The sequence below is a fragment of the Hypanus sabinus genome, chromosome 7 (assembly GCF_030144855.1).
Source record: "Hypanus sabinus isolate sHypSab1 chromosome 7, sHypSab1.hap1, whole genome shotgun sequence".
NCBI lineage: Eukaryota > Metazoa > Chordata > Chondrichthyes > Myliobatiformes > Dasyatidae > Hypanus > Hypanus sabinus.
Window position 1 is genome coordinate 1,426,946 of NC_082712.1, and position 20,932 is coordinate 1,447,877.

Genomic DNA, 20,932 nt, shown 5'->3' on the forward strand with positions numbered 1-20,932 from the left:
CCCTCCACTCACAGAAGAATTGCTCATGCAGTGCCTTTGCTTCCTGCCACTGATTCCATTTTGGAACCAGTTGCTCATGGTTTGCTTCGGAACAATCATGCCAAAAAGAGCAAGGAATCTGCAGAAGCTTTTGATTCGGAACAAGAAGGCAGTGGGAAAGCACCTAAGGATTTCCAGTAAGAAGACATTTTGAGTTCTCGGGGGAAAAGAGAGGCCAGACTGCGCAGGCGCGTGACATGAGCCAGTTGAGTGCAAACAGTTTAAAAAGAAGGTAGCCATATCCAGTGGGCAGCGGAGTGAGAGGCAACAGAGTGAAACGGCTTTGGCTCCATGGAACAAGGTGAGGCAGTTGTTGGTTGCAAAAGGAGGTAGTATGTGTATGAGCCCAGTTTTCTGTGGTTGGTGTCAGATGTGGGAGGTCTTGGAGTCCCCCAGCGTCCCGGACGGCCACATCTGCACCCAGTGCATCGAGATGCAATTCCTAAGGGACCGTGTTAGGGAACTGGAGCTGCAGCTCGATGACCGTTGTCTGGTCAGGGGGAGTGAGGAGGTGATAGAGAAGAGTTATAGGCAGGTGGTCACGGGAGATAGACAAGTGGGTCACAGTCAGGAGGGGGAAGGGGAAGAGTCAGGTGGTAGAGAGTACCCCTATGGCTTTACCCCTTGACAATAAGTACTCCTATTTGAGTACTGTTGGGGGGGGGGGGGACAGTCTACCTGGGGGAAGCAACAGTGGCCAAGCCTCTGGTGCAGAGTCTGGTCCTGTGGCTCAGAAGGGTAGGGAAAGGAAGAGGAAGGCAGTAATGATAGGGGACTCTATAGTCAGGGGTTCAGACAGGCAATTCTGTGGACGCAGGAAAGAAACTCGAATGGTGGTTTGCCTCCCAGGTGCCAGGGTCCGGGATGTTTCTGATTGCATCCAAGATATCCTGCGGTGGAAAGGAGAACAGCCAGAGGTCGTGGTACATATTGGTACCAATGACATAGGTAGGAAAAGGGAAGAGGTCCTGAAAGAAGACCACAGGGAGTTAGGAAGGAAGTTGAAAAGCAGGATCTTAAAGGTAGTAATCTCGGGATTACTGCCTGTGCCACACGACAGTGAGAATAGGAATAGAATGAGGTGGAAGATAAATGCATGGCTGAGGGATTGAAGCAGGGGGCAGGGATTCAGATTTCTGGATCATTGGGACCTCTTTTGGGGCGGGTGTGACCTGTTCAAAAAGGACAGGTTGCACTTGAATCCCAGGGGACCAATATCCTGGCTGACAGGTTTGATAGAGCTGTTGGGGAGGGTTTAAACAAGTTTGGCAGGGGGTGGGAATCAGAATGTGAGTGCAGGGATTAAGCTAGAAGGACAAGGGCATGATGCTAAAGAGTTCTGAGTTGATGAGGAAGGACAGGCAGGGGACAAAACATAATTGTAGCCAGTTACAGGGGTTGAAATGTGTCTATTTCATTGCTAGGAGTATTAGGAACGAGGAGGATGAACTTAGAGCATGGATTAGTACGTAGAACTACGATGTTGTGGCCGTTACTGAAACTTGGTTAGAGGAAGGGCAGGATTGGATGATGCAGGTCCTGGGGTTCAGGTGTTTTAAAAGGAATAGGGTGGGAGGTAGAAAAGGAGGGGGGTGGTATTGCTGGTCAGGGATAGTATCACTGCTATAGAAAGGGAGGACGCTGCAGAAGGAGTGTCCAAGGAGTCAGTCTGGGTGGAAGTCAGAAATAGGAAGGGATCAATCACTGTGCTGGGAGTAGTCTATAGGTCCCCAAATAGCCCTCAGGACACTGAGGAGCAGATAAGCAGGCAGATTTTAGAATGGTGCAGGAAATATAGGGTAGTAGTTATGGGTAATTTCTACTTCCCTCATATTGACTGGCACCTCCTGAGTGCAAGGGGGATAGATGGGGCTGAATTTGTCAGGTGTGTTCAAGAAGGATTCCTGACACAGTATGTGGACCGGCTGACGAGAGGAGAGGCTATACTGGATCTAGTTCTGGGTAATGAACCTGGTCAGGTAACAGACCTCTTGGTGGGGGAGCATTTTGGTGAGAGTGACCACAACTCCCTTAGCTTCAGCATAGCAATGGAAAAGGATGAAATCAGACGAAATGGTAAAGTGCTTAACTGGGGAAAGGCTAACTTTGAAGGGATGAGGGAGGAACAAGCGAGAGTAAATTGGAAACAGATGTTCAAAGGGGAAAGCACAGAAGTAATGTGGGAGAAGTTTAGGGACCGCTTGAGCTGGGTTCAGGATAGGTTTGTCCCACTGAGGCAAGGAAAAAATGGTAGGAAAAAGGAACCATGGCTGATGAAACATGTGAGGCAACTTGTCAAGAGGAAAAAGGAAGCAGGATGTAGGAGGGGCTTATGAGAAATATAGGGTAGCCAGGAAGGAGCTAAAGAAAGGACTTAGGAGAGCTCGAAGGGGGCATGAGAAGGCCTTGGCATGTAGGATTAAGGAGAACCCCAAGGCGTTCTATGCGTATGTGAAGAATAGGGGGATGAAGAGAACGAAGGTGGGACCGCTAAAGGATAAAGAGGGCAACATGTGCCTGGAAGTGGAGAAGGTTGGGGAGGTCCTAAATGAATACTTTGCTTCAGTGTTCACAAGTGAAAAGGATCTTGATCAGGATGAGGTTGAAGTAGAGCGGGCCTGTGTGCTGGACAATGTTGAGATTAAGGAAGAAGTGCTGGATCTTCTTAAAAATATTAAGATTGATAAATTCCCCAGGGCCGGATATGATATACCCCAGGTTGTTGTGGGAATTGAGAGAAGAGATTGCAGGAGCATTAGCCATGATCTTTGAATCCTCTTCGGCTGCAGGGGAAGTGCCGGAGGACTGGAGAATGGCAAATGTAGTTCCCTTGTTTAAAAAAGGTAATAGGGAGAAACCTGGGAACTGTAGACCGGTGAGTCTTACATCGGTGGTCTGCAAACTACTGGAAAGGATTCTTAAGGATAGGATCTACGAGCATTTGGAGAAGTGCAGTCTACTCATGGATAGTCAACATGGCTTTGTGAAGGGAAGATCGTGCCTCACAAGCCTTATTGAGCTTTTTGAAGAGGTAACAAAAGAAATTGATGAGGGTAGGGCAGTGGATGTGGTCTACGTGGACCTTAGCAAAGCATTTGACAAGGTCCCTCATGAGAGATTCATCCAGAAAGTCATGAGGCATAGGATAAGTAGAACCTTGGCTGTTTGGATAAAAAATTGGCTTAAAGGAAGAAAGCAGAGGGTAGATGTGGAAGGAAAGTATTCTGCCTGGAGGTCAGTGACTAGTGGAGTGCTGCAGGGATCTGTCCTGGGACTCCTGCTATTTGCAATTTTTATAAATGACCTGGTTGTAGAGGCAGAAGGATGGGTGAGTAAGTTTGCAGATGACACGAAGATTGGAGGAGTTGTGGATGGAGCTGTAGGTTGTCGAAGGTTACAAGAGGATATAGACAGGCTGCACAGTTGGGCAGAAAAATGGCAGATGGAGTTCAATCCGGACAAGTGTGAGGTGATGCATTTTGGAAGGACAAACCAGAAGACTGAGTGTAGGATTAATGGTCAGTTACTTAAGAGTGTGGATAAACAAAGGGACCTTGGGGTTCAAATCCATACATCCCTCAAAGTCACTGTACAGGTTGATAGGGTAGTTAAGAAGGCCTAGGGGATGCTAGGCTTCATTAACGGGGGATTGAGTTCAAGAGTTGAGAGGTCATGTTGCAACCCTACAAATCTCTGGTGAGACCACACTTTTGTGTTCAATTCTGAGTATTGTGTTCAATTCTGGTCACCTCATTATAGGAAGGATGTGGAAGCTATGGAGAGGGTGCAGAGGAGATTTACCAGGATGTTGTCTGGTTTGGAGAACAGGTCATATGAAGCAAGGTTAGCAGAGCTGGGACTTTTCTCTTTGGAGCGTAGAAGAATGAGAGGGACTTGATAGAGGTCTACAAGATTATGAGAGGCATAGATAGGGTGGATAGTCAGTACCTCTTTCCCAGGGCATCAGTAGCAAACACCAGAGGGCTTATGTACAAAATTAAGGGAGGGAAGTTTAGGGGAGACATCGGGGTAAGTTTTTTACACAGAGTGTTGTGAGTGCCTGGAATGACTTGCCAGGGATGGTGGTGGAGGCTAAAACATTAGGGGTATTTAAGAGCCTCTTGGACAGGCACATGGATGAAAGAAAAATGGAGGGTTATGGGGTAGTGTGGGTTTAGTACCTGTTTTAAAGGATTATATGGGTCAGTACAACATGGAGGGCTGAAGGGCCTGTACTGTGCTGTAGTGTTCTATGATTTTATCCTTTTATCTTTTTGACCAGCTTTCCACATGCAATCTTGTAAGAAGCCTTGCTATTATCAGCCTTTTTGATGTTATTGCTCTTGTCACTCATCATTACCTGCTCATAGAAAGGCCACATTAGTCAGGCATGATCTTCCCTTAACATATCCATGCTGACTGTCCCTGATTACCCTGTGTCTTTCTAAATGTAAGTTCTTTCGAACGAATTGCATTAGATTGTCCAACAACCTGTTTTTTGTTTTATCCCATCCATCCTTTCTAAGCAAGGCAAACAGTTGTCTACTCCTGTGGTCCCAATCCTGTAACCAGGAAGTGTTGAAAAATGGCATTCAGGGTTCTGCAGTGTCATCGTAGCCTGGAATTATTTCATTCAGGTCGACAAATTGCCTGCATTCAAGCTAATAAACCACCTCTCTTACTATGTTTATTTCACTTTGTTTCACATTCATCTTTATTTAACTGTAACAAAGGCATGATTTTGTTCTTTTGTGAACACAAAGTCAAAATATTCTTGAAGAACTTTATCCTCATCCTCCAGCTCTACCCTCTTTGCAGTGTACTGCTGATGCAAAATAACAAATTTCAAGAAATATAAGACAATTATAATAAATCTGATTCTTAATTCTTATTTAGCACTGTTTTAGTTATCCTCATGGTCCTTATGAACTTATAAAGGAAAGCCTATTTAAGACGGAGATGAGTAGGAATTTCATCACTTGGAAGGATTCACCACATAAAGCTGTAAAGGTGGAATCATTCAAAACAGAGTTTGACACACATTTGAATTATAAGAGTATTAAGGAGCATTGGGAGAAACTGGGAAAGTGGTGTTTAAGCCAAGATTTTGGAGCAGTCTCAGGAGGCCTGTTTGCCTGCTGTTACTGTTTATTCTTTAGATTTTTTAATCTTACCTGTTGTTATTTTATTATATTCTCTCATTGTTTTTAAGGAATTTCCATGTTTAATTTCATTGCTGTATTTTTGATACTCTTTTTTGGCTGTCTGATATATTATTTGTATCCCACCTAAGCTTCTCTCATACAATTTATCTCACCTACTTTGTGGGAAAGTGCCCCACGTTGCTCTGACAGTGACTTACTGTATATAACTGTTCCCATTAAGCTCTGACAAATAAAAAATCACTTTATTTTAGTTTAGAACTTTCACTCCTATTTCATCTTGATCCTTTTCTGGTATATTTATCTATCACGTGTGTTCTTTTCTGAAATGCCAAATCTAATTGTGTTATGGTCACTTCCTGAGAACAGCTCTCATAGAGACTTATAACACTACAGTAATCTGCCCAGTTCCATTGACCTGCACCCTCCATACCCTTCTTGTAACCATATAACAATTACAGCACGAAAACAGGCCATCTCGGCCCTTCTAGTCTGTGCCGAACACTTACTCTCTCCTAATCCCACTGACCCGCACTCAGCCCATAACCCTCCATTCCTTTCCTGTCCATATACCTATCCTATTGTGCTTTAAATGACAATACCAAACCTGCCTCTACCACTTCTACTGGAAGCTCATTCCACACTCTCTGAGTAAAGAAATTCCCCCTCATCTTACCCTTAAACTTTTCCCCCCTAAGTCTCAACTCATGTCCTCTTGTTTGAATCTCCCCAACTCTCAATGGAAAAAGCCTAACTATCCCCCTCATTATTTTAAATACCTCTATCAAGTCCCCCTCAACCTTCTACGCTCCAAAGAATAAAGATCTAACTTGTTCAGTCTTTCCCTGTAACTTAGGTACTGAAACCCAGGTAACATTCTAGTAAATCTTCTCTGTACTCTCTATTTTGTTGACATCTTTCCTATAATTCGGTGACCAGAACAAGAAATATTCTAATTCCCTGACCAGGAATCAAACCTGGGTCATGGCGGTGAGAGCGCCGAATCCTAGCCACTAGACCACCCGGGAAGCTTTGTATGTATCCAAATTTCTCTTAAATGTTGAAATCAACCCAGCATCCACCACTTGCACTGGAAGCTTGTTCTACATTCTTGCCATCCTCTGAGTAAAGAAGTCGTTCCCCCCACCGGTTCCCCTTAAGCATTTCACCTTTCACCCTTAACCCATGACCTGTAGTTGTAGTGTCATTCAACCTTGATGGAAAAAGCTTACTTGCATTTACCCTATCTGTACTCCTCATAATTTTGTATCAGATCTCCCCTCAATCTTCAATGTTTCAGGGAATAGTGTCCTAACCTATTCAACCTATCCCAGTAACTCAGGTCCTCAAGTCCCAGCAACATCCTTGTAAATTTTTTCTGTAGTCTGGAAGTCTTATTTACATCCTTCACACTGATACTCTTTACATCTCAGCGTAATTCTCTAAGAATTCTGATTTATAATTTCCACTATCTCGCACTTTTTGAGCTTACTACAAAGATAACAATCTGAAATCCATGTCAACTTCCCAGCACCATAAAATGCACCCCTCCCCATGTCCACATCCCCAGTCATGCCTCCCCTCCACGTGTGCCTGCACACACAAAAAATGTCCGGGCTGACTTTAAACCTTGCTTTTGAACAGAACCATCAAATCTCTCTGAGGGTGTGTGTTCCTGTCTGTGGAATTGCCACCTCTCTGGCCCACCCAGGTCCCACCTCTCCCATAACAGCTCTTGGTATCATAAAATCCTGAAGCCTTCCATCCTATAATGCCTTTCTAACCATACCTTCATCTGCACTGTCCTGCTATGATGTACCATGGCACAAAGAATCAGGAGTGCCTTGATCTTGATTTGGCATGAACTGGGCAGCATGTTTTCTGAAAACATCAATAGATTTGGAGAAAGTGTGAAGAAGTTTTACTATCGAGAAAATCTGAGCAATACGTACAAGTTTTACTATATAATATTGACAGTAAGAGACTTAAGTAACATGGAAATAATTAGGTTTCAACTGTTTATCCACTCATATATCTGCACAATGGTTAAAAAAAGCTGTATTTATTGCCCATCTCTTGTCTTGGCTGTCAGAGTGTGGGGTGACCTCCTTGAGCTTCTGAGGTCTGTGTGGTGAAGGTATTTGCATGGTGCTGCAGACTGTGATTTTCGAGATTTAGAGCCAGTATTAATTAAGGAGCTATCAGGACACTTACTAATCTGGAGGGGGCAAGGTCTGCAAGTGGTGATGTTCCATGCTCCAGCTGTGCTTGGCCTTGTGTGTGTGGGAGGTGCTACTGGAGTGATGAAGAAGGATAACTAGTGCATTTAAAAATGGTACTCACTAACCAAGGTGTACTAGTTTTTGAAGGAGTAAATATTTAAGATAATAAAAGTGCTGCCAAACTAGATGTTGTTGTGCATTTTTTTCAGGCAGTGAACAATATTACACCATGCTTCTAACTGATGCCTGGTGAAAAGGTTACATTGAACTTTTTGTGAAAAAGAACTAGATTGGCTATAGCTGTGGTATTGTATCTAATCAGAGTATAGCACTTTAGAAAGGGTCAAGGGTTCTTGAAGGTACAGAAAGAACAGCAATAGGAATAAAGGTTTTCAACTACAAGATTATCCAGGAGAAATTGAATCTCCTCTTCATGGAGCAAAGACAGTTAAAGTCAGTTTAATATAGAATCAAGTTGCATAAGAGAAAGGGGAGTGTTTCCATGGATGTTTCAAGAACTGGAGCAAAGATTAAAGAGAATGAAAGACACTTGAAGTTATGAGCATAAATACACATACCCATCTTGGTGACAATCTGGAGCAGAAGGATACAAGTCAAGGGTTTATAAAGAGAATCAGGTAGACATTTGAGAATGATCTCGGCTACACATTCAGCTACTTTTAGTTCTGGGCAGCCTTTGAGAAATTGGGAAGAAATTGGAGGGAAAGAAAACTGATGATACTAATACTAAATAGATTGCTCCATAAGGAGTCAGTATGTACACATGGCCAGTTAATATCCTATGCTATAATATTTTTGTTATATGATGGAGGGTTATTAGTGGGAGAATATCAACCAGCGATTTCCTGACCAGATGTTTGACCTAAGCCTTGATACTTCATGATGTCCAGAATTGATATTGAGGGATGCTAGGGCTGTTCTCAACAGCTTGTATATTATTTCTGATGTGTCATCTGTCCTGCCACTGAGAAAAGAAGTACGCAGCAATTATGAAGGAAGAGGACTAAGTTGTAGTGATCATTTTCTGAGAGTGGGATTGTACTGATCTCTTCTTAACTAGTCTGGTATAGCCCCTCTCCCCATTCCAATTTAATATCTAGTACAGATTTTCTCATGAGTAGAGTTCATTATTTGGCTGGCCTGTTGATACTCTTTATTGAATCAATTTTTTTTTATCAGGAGTCTGTCTACAAAGTGGCATTGTAGAGGTCATAGGCAGTTGTCTATCGTAGTGCTGGTGAAGGTCAGCATTGAAACGTATCAGAACAAGTCTATTTTAGATCCTCAGGTTCTTCTGCAATTAATTCTCAATATGACTAATCTGTTTTCACACTTTACCCATGTCTATCTCATATTCCTCAATTACATTCTCTAATAAAAATCTGTCTCGGTCATGAAAGTTCCAGTTGACTCACTGCTCTTTAGGTGGCTTGTTGGAAGTGATGGTAAGATTTTCAGGGAAACTCATATAAATAAAATCTTTTGAAGATCACAAAGGACAATAGGGTATGTTGAGGTTGTGTTTTTAACCAGCCTGGAGTATGAAATGTTGTGTTTGGCTAGTGCCATCCACACTTCTTTGGAAGAGGGCTGATCATTTATTACTGGGTAACTTGAAGAAAGCTGTTCCCATTTACAAATGCTTCAAAAATTTAAAATTTTGGGTTTAAAAAAAAAAGTTGTACAAGGCATTGGTAAGGCCAAATTTGGAATATTGTGTGCAGTTCTGGTCACCGAATTATAGGAAAGATATCAATAAATTAGAGAGAGTGCAGAGACGATTTACTAGGATGTTACCTGGTTTCAGCACTTAAGTTACAGAGAAAGGTTGAACAAGTTAGGGCTCTATTTATTGGAGCGTAGAAGGTTGAGGGGGGATTTGATCGAGGTATTTAAAATTTTGAGAGGGATAGATAGAGTTGACGTGAACAGGCTGTTTCCATTGAGAGTAGGGGAGATTCAAACTAGAGGACATGATTTGAGAATTAGGGGGCAGAAGTTTAAGGGAAACACGAGGGGGTATTTCTTTACTCAAAGAGTGATAGCTGTGTGGAATGAGCTTCCTGTAGAAGTAGTAGAGGCCAGTTCAGTTGTGTCATTTAAGGTAAAATTGGATAGGTATATGGACAGGAAAGGAGTGGAGGGTTATGGGCTGAGTGCGGGTAGGTGGGACTAGGTGAGATTAAGGGTTCGGCACGGACTAGGAGGGCCAAGATGGCCTGTTTCCGTGCTGTGATTGTTATATGGTTATATGGTTAAAAAGAGGTTTTCCTGTTTCTCTGCAACTTGCTACTTATAACAGTGGTGCCACAGTGGTGTGGTTAATAGGACCGCTGCCTCAATTTTCATTCCAAATCGAGTTTACATATGACTGCCTGGGTTTCCCCCGTGCTCCAGTTTCCTTCATAGCCAAAGTGTAGGTTAATTAGCTATTACAAATTGCCAGTAGTATCAAAGGGAATTGTGAAATTTAGGGAAATCTGATAGAAGTATGGAAAGAATAAAATGAGAACTCGATAACTGGTATGGACTTGGTGGACCGAGTATCCTGTTCCTTGCTGATTAGCTGTGGTGGAAGTGGTCATTCGGAGCCTTTAACCAGGAACTGACTGGCATTTGAGGAAAACGAATTGAGCTGTGGGGATAAAGCAAGTAATGACGTGGGCCGGAGGGCCTTTAATGTCTGTAGAGTTCTATGTAATGTAATTTCCAAAGTTTGCATTACTCGATGGGCTGTATGGCCACCTCCTGTGGCATGACCGTATTGTGATTCTCACTTGAGTTGCTTGTATGCTCACCCTACGGATCTTTGCCCTGTCTTGCTACTAATGTCATTTCCACAAATGCTGTGCAAAGCAGAGCAGCCCTATCTTTGTTCCGTAGGTTCTCCCAACATGCTGACTTATAAAACTTTACTATTTACAGTGTTGAGGATCTGCAGTGTCTTGCTTTTGTAAAATGTTTTTCCGTCTTTAACTCTGCAACAACTTATTTATGTGAAGGTTGTACTTTGTTCAGTTTGAACAGTAATAATAAACATTTCAGTGCTACTATAGAGCAGAGTCCATTCGATGACTTGTCGTGTACATGATGACTATTAAGAGTTGGTTTGTTTAGTACTTTTGTGTAATGGTATTCATCTTGTTTTCTGACAGGTCGTGCAGCATTGTGTGAGCTGTCTGGGAGCTGTAGTGAACAGAGTAACTCACAACTACAAGTTTGTCTGGGCCTGTTTCAATAGGTATTATGGTAAGCAGGCTTACTGAACCAGAGGTTCTCCTCAGTAGCATATGTATGGTCAGTGCAGTAACATTTCCACCTTATTCAGCCAAAATTAATTTCAGTAGATTAAAGTACTGTTCTTGCACCTCTGCTAATAATTTATATTGTTATTTTGCCATTCTACTTGTTTGGTCTATACACTAATGGTTCTAATTTACCCAAGCCATTTCCCAGCCTTTTTAATCTAATTTCCACAATTTATCTTTTTAATCTATTGCTCCTCATAATTATCAAGCTTTGCTCATTTGCTGTTCTGCACCTTACCCCATCTTCTCGTGCAGTCAATCCTCATTATCTATCGAGGTAGGAGCACAAACTTGCTATGGGTAATATAAGGCACAGATACTACTGGACCCTCTCCTTCATACCTAATATACCCTCAAATAAAAAGTAAAAATATGGCCTATTATATTCCAAAGTATTAGCACATTGGTACCTAAAAAGAAGTTACTTCAACTTAAAAATTACTTCCATTGAAACTTGGAAACGATGATCAGTTTTGAAGTCACAAAGTAAGCTCTCTAAACAAAGGCATGAGTACATAACAGGTAGCCACTTGGCACAGTGATCTACAGACTGAAATCTGTACTTACACAGTGAGTGATTAGTACCTTATAGAGCTCAGGCATGAATAGCAAAACAGCAGCTAAAGAGGACTGGGTGTATTACACCTTATTTGCGGTATGTGGAATAGTTAACTGGGCCAAGCTTACCTAAGTGGGCCTGCAACCCTAGTGAGGGTCCTCCCAAGCAGCTTCTATGTCTTTTACTAGTAGAACAGTACAGGACAAGAACAGGTCCTTCAGCTTGTCGTGCCTGTGCCAACCATGATGCCAGTCTAAACTAATCCCATCTGCCCACTCTGCTCTCTGCCTGGTCATGCATCAATCTAAATGCCTTTTAGTCATTATTATTGTATCTACTTCCACCACCTTCGCTGATACTGCATTCCAGGCCCCGCCACTCTCAGATGATAGGTTAACATACCTAGAATTTCCTTGCTTCCCGGTTTTATTATTCTTAACAAATGATTGGCAAACACTTTTGCATTTTAGTTGAGCAGTTTCTAATTAGTGAAAATTTTCAGGGACTATATTTATTGCTTTATTGTTCATGCTGCCAGCCCATGAGCCAACTGAGTGGATGTCAGCTGTCCATTTATACTGATGTACATACACTAAACCCATCTTTTCCCATCTTCCTATTCCTTCCCCATACGCCTCCAGACTGTACCTCTCACATACACAACAGCCAATGAACCTCCACATGGTATTGGGTTAAGGGTAGAAACTGAATACCCACACAACTACAAGGAAAGCATGCTAACTCCAATAAATGGCACCAAAACTCATGATTGAATCTGGGTCACTGGAGCTGTAAGGTAACAACTCTACCAGCTGCATTAGTCTTCTGCCCAGGGCTTTCCTATTGCTTTAAAACAGCTGCTGCTGCAAGCTATCTAGTCTTAGAAATTTGTCAATTTCATTCCTTTTTTGTGGTTGCAGTTTCATTTTCCAAATTGGCATTAGTTTCCTTGGGATATCTGGCCAACAAACTTCCAGCCTTATTCTGTAATGTTACACTTAAACACATTAATTATGTGGCATATTTGCATATCCTTCTTACATTGCATTTTAATATCACTATTATTAATTTTCAAGGTACCTTCATGTTCTCTGCCATTCTATTTTTACTAACTGTAAAACTTTTGTGCTTGTCGTTGTATCCTTGCAAGCTTATTTTCATACACTCTTTTTGTAGCTATTATTACTTGTTTTGTCATCTTTTGCTGTTCTCCAGTTGCCTGGATTTTGTATTTATATATATATTTTTTAATTTTAGCTTAATATTGTACTTATTTATTTAATCCCTGCTATAATTTTATGCAAGTAGGCTGCTTTTTCCTCAGGGGTATAAAGTGGTTCGATATACTAATTTAATTTTTAATAGTATTTGCTATTAGTTGATTTACACCATATACTGTTGCTAAAGTCTCATCATGTGGAAGTCAACAAATCTAGAATCTTGGTTGGCATTTTGCGTTCCATTGCTTTGAGCAAAACCTTGAACTTAATCATGTGATCACCATTAGATAAATGTTCATGTACTGTTAGACTGTTAACTAAATCTGGCACATTGCTGGTTATTAAATCTTATATGGTCTGTCTCGTTGCTTCTAGGGCATAGTGTACAGAAAGGTATCCAGAATATGTTAAAGAAATTCTGCCCTGAGATAGTCTGCTTATCTAAATCAAAATGAATGTTAAAATCCCATATTAAAACCATGTGCCTTTGTTCCATGTTTATCTTCTAAATTCTATATTTTTACATTCTAACACTTATGCCACTGGGAGCCTACACATAGAGCTTGAATCTTTTTGTTTTTTTACTTTGGTGATCAATATTGGTTAATTTTGGTTGTTAAAAATCGTCAGTCAATAAAGCATCAACTTTTGGTATCTTTCGACTTTTATAAGCTCAACTTAATCAAAATAAAAAAGTCATGGCTGATGTGATATTTCTGTGCACTGATTCTGCAAGCTACATGGTGAAGCTGTTCTGTGATACGAAATCTGCTTACCCTGATTGTAGAGAAACACCCATGCAGGACACCAGATAGACACAGTGATAAAGTCTGGCCTTAACTCTACTTTGTTTAAGAAGGTAGTGGAATTCATCTTTCATACAGACACTGACTTCAGCACCCAAGTATATATGATTATAGTAAACTTTGCAATCTGTCAGGCCACGATTTATGATCAAATGTGATTTCAGCAGTTGAAATATCTCATTGATTTGCTTTACTAAAGCTATTAGCTGCTTGAATACTGGAGACCCATTCACAGAATTTATCCTAGGTGACACAGGCATTGGAGAAAAACCTGTGTGAACATCCTCTGCAAAATCACTATCTTTCTTACCCATCCCATTGCTGCCCACCCCAAGTTTCTGGATTCTCATGCCTGACCTCAGTGACAAATACATTGGTCAGTAGCATAGTGTAATTTTGAAAGCCATGTGAAGGGTTTTGAAAGTAGATTCTGCATGGTTGCTAATTATTGCTGAAAGTTGGGTTCAGTAAGGATGTTCTTTATTTCTTGCCAGTTAAACCTGAAAAACCAAAGTCCAATTCATACCCAACCCACTACCATTTCTTAATTTTGTGTTTATAATCATGATAGCTTGCACACCTCTTGATATATTCTCTCTGATAGTTGATATAAATTATATACTGATGTTTATTTCTAAATAATAGAAGCAGAATTCCACCATTTGGCTGATCTGCTTCCTCAGCAAGACTGTTGTCACTAACCACCTGTCCCTTGATCCTTTTAGTAACCAACAATCTATCAGTCACTGTTGTGATTGTATTCAGAAGCTAGTTTCCATAGCTTTGCATGGTGAATTACAAAGATACACTACTCTTAGAGCGAAAAAGTTCTCATTTGTGTTCTAAGTGACCAATCTTTGGTTCCAGGCACTTCAGCAAAACATTGTTTCTGCACCTACCCTGTCACATTGTATAAGAAATTGGATCTTTCAATAGCAGGGAAGCAGTCATGGTTCAATGTCAAGGTTAGGAATCATAGAACATAGAATAGTACAGCACATTACAGGCCCTTCAGCACACAATGTTATGCCAACCCAAACCCTGCCTCCCATATAACCCCCCCCCCACCTTAAATTCCTCCATATACCTGTCTAGTAGTCTCTTAAACTTCACTAGTGTATCCGCCTCCACCACTGACACAGGCAGTGCATTCCACGCACCAAACACTCTCTGAGTTAAAAACCTTCCTCTAATATCCCCCTTGAACTTCCCTCTCCTTCCCTCAAAGCCATGTCCTCTTGTACTGAGCAGTGGTGCCCTGGGGAAGAGGCATAGGCTGTCCACTCTGTCTATTCCTCTTCATATCTTGTACACCTCTATCATGTCTCTTCTCATCCTCCTTCTCTCCAAAGAGTAAAGCCCTAGCTCCCTTAATCTCTGATCATAGTCCATACTCTCTAAACCTGGCAGCATCCTGGTAAATCTCCTCTGTACCCTTTCCAATGCTTCCACATCCTTCCTAAACTGAGGTGACCAGAACTGGACACAGTACTCCAAGTGTGGCCTAACTAGAGTTTTATAGAGCTGCATCATTACATCGCGTCTCTTAAACTTTATCCCTCGACTTATGAAAGCTAACACCCGATAAGCTTACTTAACTACCCTATCTACCTGTGAGGCAACTTTCAGGGATCTGTGGACATGTACCCCCAGATCCCTCTGCTCCTCCACACTACCAAGTATCCTGTCATTCACTTTATACTCTTCCTTGGAGTTTGTCCTTCCAAAATGTACCACCTCACACTTCTCTGGGTTGAACTGCATCTGCCACTTCTCAGCCCACTTCTGCATCCTCTTAATGTCTCTCTGCAATCTTCGACAATCCTCTACACTATCCACAACACCACCAACCTTTGTGTCGTCTGCAAACTTGCCAACCCACCCTTCTACCCCCACATCCATTCAGCTGTTTCATTTGAGGCACTGTACATGGATCTGTCACAGCATGCATTCGATATGCGTAAAATGTGACTTCAGTAACGGACTGTTAGTTATATTACTTGTAGATCTGATGGTCTCACGTTCACAAGTGCTAAGAGTTGTCTAAGTTTTTCTTGCAAAGTCAACGACTTCATTGCTTGTATCATTTACCAGGTCGTTGATGATGCTTAGGGTTTTTAAGGTCTTTTGGAGTGTTTCATTGGTGTTCATGTTGCAGATTTCAGGAAATTCAAAGTAGGGCTTGCACATGGAGCTACTCAAGCTATGCCAGCTTTGCTCATTGCTTTACAACTGATCCTCATGGCATCCTGGAAATGGAAATTGTGATTGGGTTTCTGAACTTAAGTTGAGCATTAGAATTCTGCTGTTTGCAAATAAAGAACTGCATAACACGTTGGCTCGTTAGCCAAGAGGTACCCAAGAGTTTCTAAGTGAGATTTGCTTTGGTTTTAACCTTAGTTTCACTATTCTGCAAGTATTGCAGTAAGTCATGATGCAGTCAAGAGCATGCTTGTAAAATTCATTTAACTAAATAATTTCACTGTCAGCAGCTAAAAGTTCATTGTGCACCTCATATATCAAATTAGCCAACAAAGGAAAATCTGTTATGGCCTTCCACTGGGGTCAGTCGCAGTACTAGCCCCTTCTGTACATTGTATATGCTAATGATGTGTCTCACTCAAAAATGTGGTTCTTCACTTATATTAAGAATCTAGTTTCAGTTTGCTCACGATGATGGCACCTGATGTTTTCCTTATTTGTTTGTGAGGTGTGGATATCACTGGAAATGTTAGAAATTTTGTGTCTCCCTAATTGGCCCTGAATTTGTGCAGCACTTCAATGACAGGCTTAGAGTCCATAAGAGCAGAATTAGACCATTCATCCTATTGTCTGCTCTGCCATTCAACTGTGATTGATTTTTTTAACCCTCTCAACCCTAGTCTCCTGCCTTCTCCAGTGGCCATGCCTCTGATACTGAGTCTGGCCTTTGGCTCAGAAGAGTAGAGAACTGAAGAGGGTGGCAGCAGTAATAGGGGATTCTATAGTCAGGAGAACATTTAGATGATTCTGTGGGCACAAAAGAGAAAACAGGGATTGTAGTTTGCTCCCAGGTGCCAGGGTCCAAAAGGGTCCAAAATGTTTCAGGGCATGTCCATGATATTCTGAAAAGGGAGAGTGAGCAGCCAGAAGTTTTATATATTGGTATCAACGACATGTATCAGTATCACAATGAAATAAAGGGTATTACCAAGGGAAGAGAGAGGAGCTTGCTCATATGGATTGGAGGAGGATGCTGGCAGGGATGAGGGCAGAGCAAAGGTAACTGAAGTTTCTGTTAATAGTTCACAAGGCGCAGGATAGATATGTCCCACAGAGGAAGAAGTTCTCAAATGGCAGGGGAGGCAACCGTGGCTGACAAAGTTAAGGACAGCATAAAAGCCAATGAAAGGGCATATAAGCAAAAGTGAGTAGGATGTTGGATGATTGGAAAAATTTTAAAATCCAAAAAAAAGGCAGCTAAAAAAGCTTCAAGAAGATGAAATATGAGGGCAGACTAGCCAATGATATACAGTAGGATACCAAAAGTTTTTTTCAGTTATATACGGAGTAAAAGGGAGGTGAGAGTTGATATTCGACCACTGGAAAATGATGCTAGTGAGGTAGTAATGGGGGACAAAGAATAGGCACTTTGCATCTGTCTTCACTGTGGAAGACACTGGCAGGCAGAGGTCCATGAGTGTCAGGGAGCAGGAGTGAGTGCCATTGCTATTAAAGGAAAAAGTCCCAGACAGACTCAAAGGTGTTAAGGTGGATGAGTCATCTGGGCCAGATAGACTACATACCAAGTCCTGAGAGAGATTGCTGAAGAGATAACAGGTGCATTGGTCATGATCTTTAGAATCTCTTGATACCAGCATGGTCCCGGAAGATTGCAAATTGTCATTTCACTCTTTAAGAAGGGACGAAAGCAAAAGAAAGGAAATTATAGGCCAGTTAGCTTAACCTCAATTGGTGGGAAGTATTGGAATCTATTTACAAACAAAATCTGCAGATGCTGAAAATCCAAGCAGCACACACCAAATACTGGAGGAACTCAGCAGGCCAAACAGAATGTTCCTATGACCTAAGCGTGGCCTCCTCTACTGCGTGATGAGGCCACACTTAATTTGGAGGATCAACAACTCAAGAACTTGTATTCCGTTTGGGTAGCCTCCAATCTGATGGCATGAACATCCATTTCTCAAACTTCCAGTAATGACCCGCCGCCCCTTCCTTCACCATTTCCCATCCACTTTTCCCTCTCTCACCTTACCTCCTTGTCTGCCCATCGCATCCCTCTGGCTTTCCACCACCCCCCCCCCCCCCCACCCCTCCATGGTCTTCTGTCTTATTCACCAACTTCCCAGCTCTTTACTTCATCTTTACTCCAGGTTTTACCTATCACCTTGTGTTTATCTCTCCTCTACCCTCACCTTTGAAATCTGCTACTCAGTTCTTTCTCCCATTCTGCCAAAGAGTTTCAGCCTGGAACGTTAACTACTCTTTTCCTGGATGCTGCCTGGCCTGCTGAGTTCCTCCAGCATTTTGTGTTTTTTGGAGTCTGTTATTAATGATAAGGTTTCGAGATACTTGGAGACTAGTGACAAAAAGAAAGTTAAAGTCAGCATGGTTTCTGTAAAGAAAATCTTGCCTGACAAATCCATAAGACCATAAGATATAGGAGCAGAAGTAGGTCATTTGGCCCATTGAGTCTGCTGCACCATTCAGTCATGGCTGATCCAATTCTTCCAGTCATCCCAACTCCCCTGCCTTCTCCCCATACCTTTTCATGCCCTGGCTAATCAAGAAGCTATCTATCTCTGCCTTAAATACACCCAGTGACGTAGCCTCCACAGCACTCGTGGCAACAGATTCCACAGATTTACCACCCTCTGACTAAAGTAATTTCTTCGCATCTCTGTTCTAACGGGACGTCCTTCAATCTTGAAGTCGTGCCCTCTTGTCTAGACTCCCCTACCATGAGAAATAACTTTGCCATCTCTTCAGGTCTTTTAATATTCAGAATTTTTCTAGCAGATCCCCCCTCATTCTCCTGAACTCCAGGAAATACAGCCCAAGAGCTGCCAGATGTTCCTAATACAGTAACTTTTTCATTCCTGTAATCATCCCAGTGAATCTTCTCTGAACCCTCTCCAATGTCAGTATATCCTTTCTAAAATAAGGAGCCCAAAACTGCACGCGGTATTCCAAGTGAGGTCTCACGAGTGACAGACAGACAGACGTACTTTATTGATCCCGGGGGAAACTGGGTTTCATTATAGTCGCACCAACCAAGAATAGTGTAGAAATATAACAATATAAAACCATAAATATTTAAATAATAATAAGTAAATTATTCCAAGTGGAAATAAGTCCAGGACCAGCCTATTGGCTCAGGGTGTCTGACAGTCCGAGAGAGGAGTTGTAAAGTTTGATGGCCACAGGCAGGAATGACTTCCTATGACGCTTAGTGTTGCATCTCGGTGGAATGAGTCACTGGCTGAATGTAATCCTGTGCCTAACCAGTACATTATGGAGTGAATGGGAGACATTGTCCAAGATGGCATGCAACTTGGACAGCATCCTCTGTCCAAGTGTCTTATAGAGCTTCAACAAAACATCCCTGCTCTTATATTCTATACCTCTAGATCTGAATGCCAACATTGCATTCGCCTTCTTCACCACCACCTCAACCTGGTGATTAACCTTTGCTCCACCCATGCTAATAACTTCCCTGTAATTTCATGGGCTCTTGCTATCATGTGCAGCATCTTATCAAAGGCCTTCTGAAAATCCAAGTACACCACATCTACCACAACTCCTTTGTCTACCCTGCTTGTAATTTCCTCAAAAAATTGCAGTAGGTTTGTCTGGCAGGATCTTCCTTTCAGGAAACCATGCTGGCTTTGGCCTACCTTGTCATGTAGGTACGCTGTAATCTCATCCGTAACAATCGATTCCAACCACTGATGTCAGGCTAACAGGTCTATAGTTACCTTTCTGCTGTTTCCTACCCTTCTTAAATAGTGGAGTAACATTTGCAATTTTCCAGTCATCCGGTACAATGACAGAATCTATTGATTCTTGAAAGATCATCATTAACGCCTTCACCATATCTCCAGCTACTTCCTTTAGAACCTGAGGGTGCATTCCATTAGGTCCAGGAGATTTATCCACCCTCAGACCATTAAGCTTCCTGATCAGCTTCTCAGTCGTAATTTTCTCTGCACATACTTCACTTTCCTGACACTCTTGAATGTCTGGTATGCTGCAGATGTCTTCCACTGTGAATACTGATGTAAAATGCACATTCAGTTCCTCTGCCATCTCTGCATCGTTCATTACAATATCTCCAGCGTCATTCTGTATCGGTCCTATATCTACCCTGGACTCTCTATGACCCTTTATATACTTATAAAGGGGCTGCTTAACAATATAAAACCTATGGTGTTACAGGAAAGATGTGGCACGTATAGTGGGATGGCTGACAGGCAGGAGGCAAGGAGTGGGAATAAAGGGGGCCTTTTCTGGTTGGCTGCCAGTGACTAGTGATCTTCCTCAGAGTTTAGTATTGGGACTGCCTCTTTTCACATTGTTTGTCAATGATTTAGGTAATGGAATTGATGGCTTTGTGGCAAAGTTTGCCGATGCTCAGAAGATCGATGGACGGGTAGGTAGTCCTGAGGAAGCAATGTGTTAGCAGCAGGACCTAGACAAATTTGGAAGAATGGACAAAAAAGTGATAGATGGAATACAGTGTTGGGGAATGTATGATAATGCAGTTTGGTAAAAGTAACAGAAGTATTAACTATTATCTAATGGGGAGAAGGATCTAGCATCACAGGTGCAGAGGGACTTAGGAGTCCTCATGCAAGACTCCCAGAAGATTGAGTCTTTGGTAAAGAAGGCAAATGTAATGTTGGGATTTATTTCAAGGAGAATAGAATATAAAAGCAAGGAGATGAGCCTTCATAAGACACTAGTCAGGCTGCACTTAGTGTATTGTCAACCGTTTTGGGCCCCATATCTCAGAAAGTATGTGGTGTCATTGGAGAGAATCCAGCAGAGGTTCACAAGGATGAAGTAGTTAACAAGAGGAGCATTTGGCAGCTTTAGGCCTGTACTTGCTGGAATTTAGAAGGATGCGGGGTGGGGGGGGGAGGGTTCTCATTGAAACCTACTGAAAGTTGAAAGAACTAGAAGGGGCAGCCTTAAAAATTGAGGGGTGAGGTAAGGGGGAAGTTTTTTAGCCAGAGAGTAGTAAATCTGTGGAATGCTCCGCCACAGGCTGCAGTGGAGACCAAGTCCAAACATATATTTAAGGCAGAAGTTGATCTTTTACTGGTTGGTAAGGTCATCAAAGGATATGGCAAGAAGGTGTATGGGGTTGAGTGGGATCTGGGATCAGCCATGATGAAATGGCAGAGCAGATTCGATAAGTGAAAGGCCTCATTCTGCCCCTATGTTTTATTTTCTTATAACTTCTGAGGTCCTGACTAATCAATAACCTATCAATCTCTTCTTTGAATATACCAAATGATTTCGTCTGCACAGCCATTTGTGGAAATGAATTCCAGATTCACCAACCTTTCACTAAAGGAATTCCTTCTCAT

At 42.0% G+C, this 20,932-nt stretch overlaps 1 protein-coding gene across 5 annotated transcripts in view; it reads left to right on the forward strand.

Annotated features, from left to right (window-relative positions):
• The window catches only part of LOC132396489 (nipped-B-like protein), a 531,210-nt gene that overhangs the window by 418,836 nt on the left and 91,442 nt on the right, over positions 1–20,932 (forward strand). For all 5 annotated transcript variants that reach the window (XM_059974034.1, XM_059974035.1, XM_059974036.1 and 2 more), the window contains one exon: positions 10,600–10,693. In XM_059974034.1, coding sequence (XP_059830017.1) covers positions 10,600–10,693 — 94 coding nt within the window. The remainder of the gene's footprint in view (positions 1–10,599; positions 10,694–20,932) is intronic.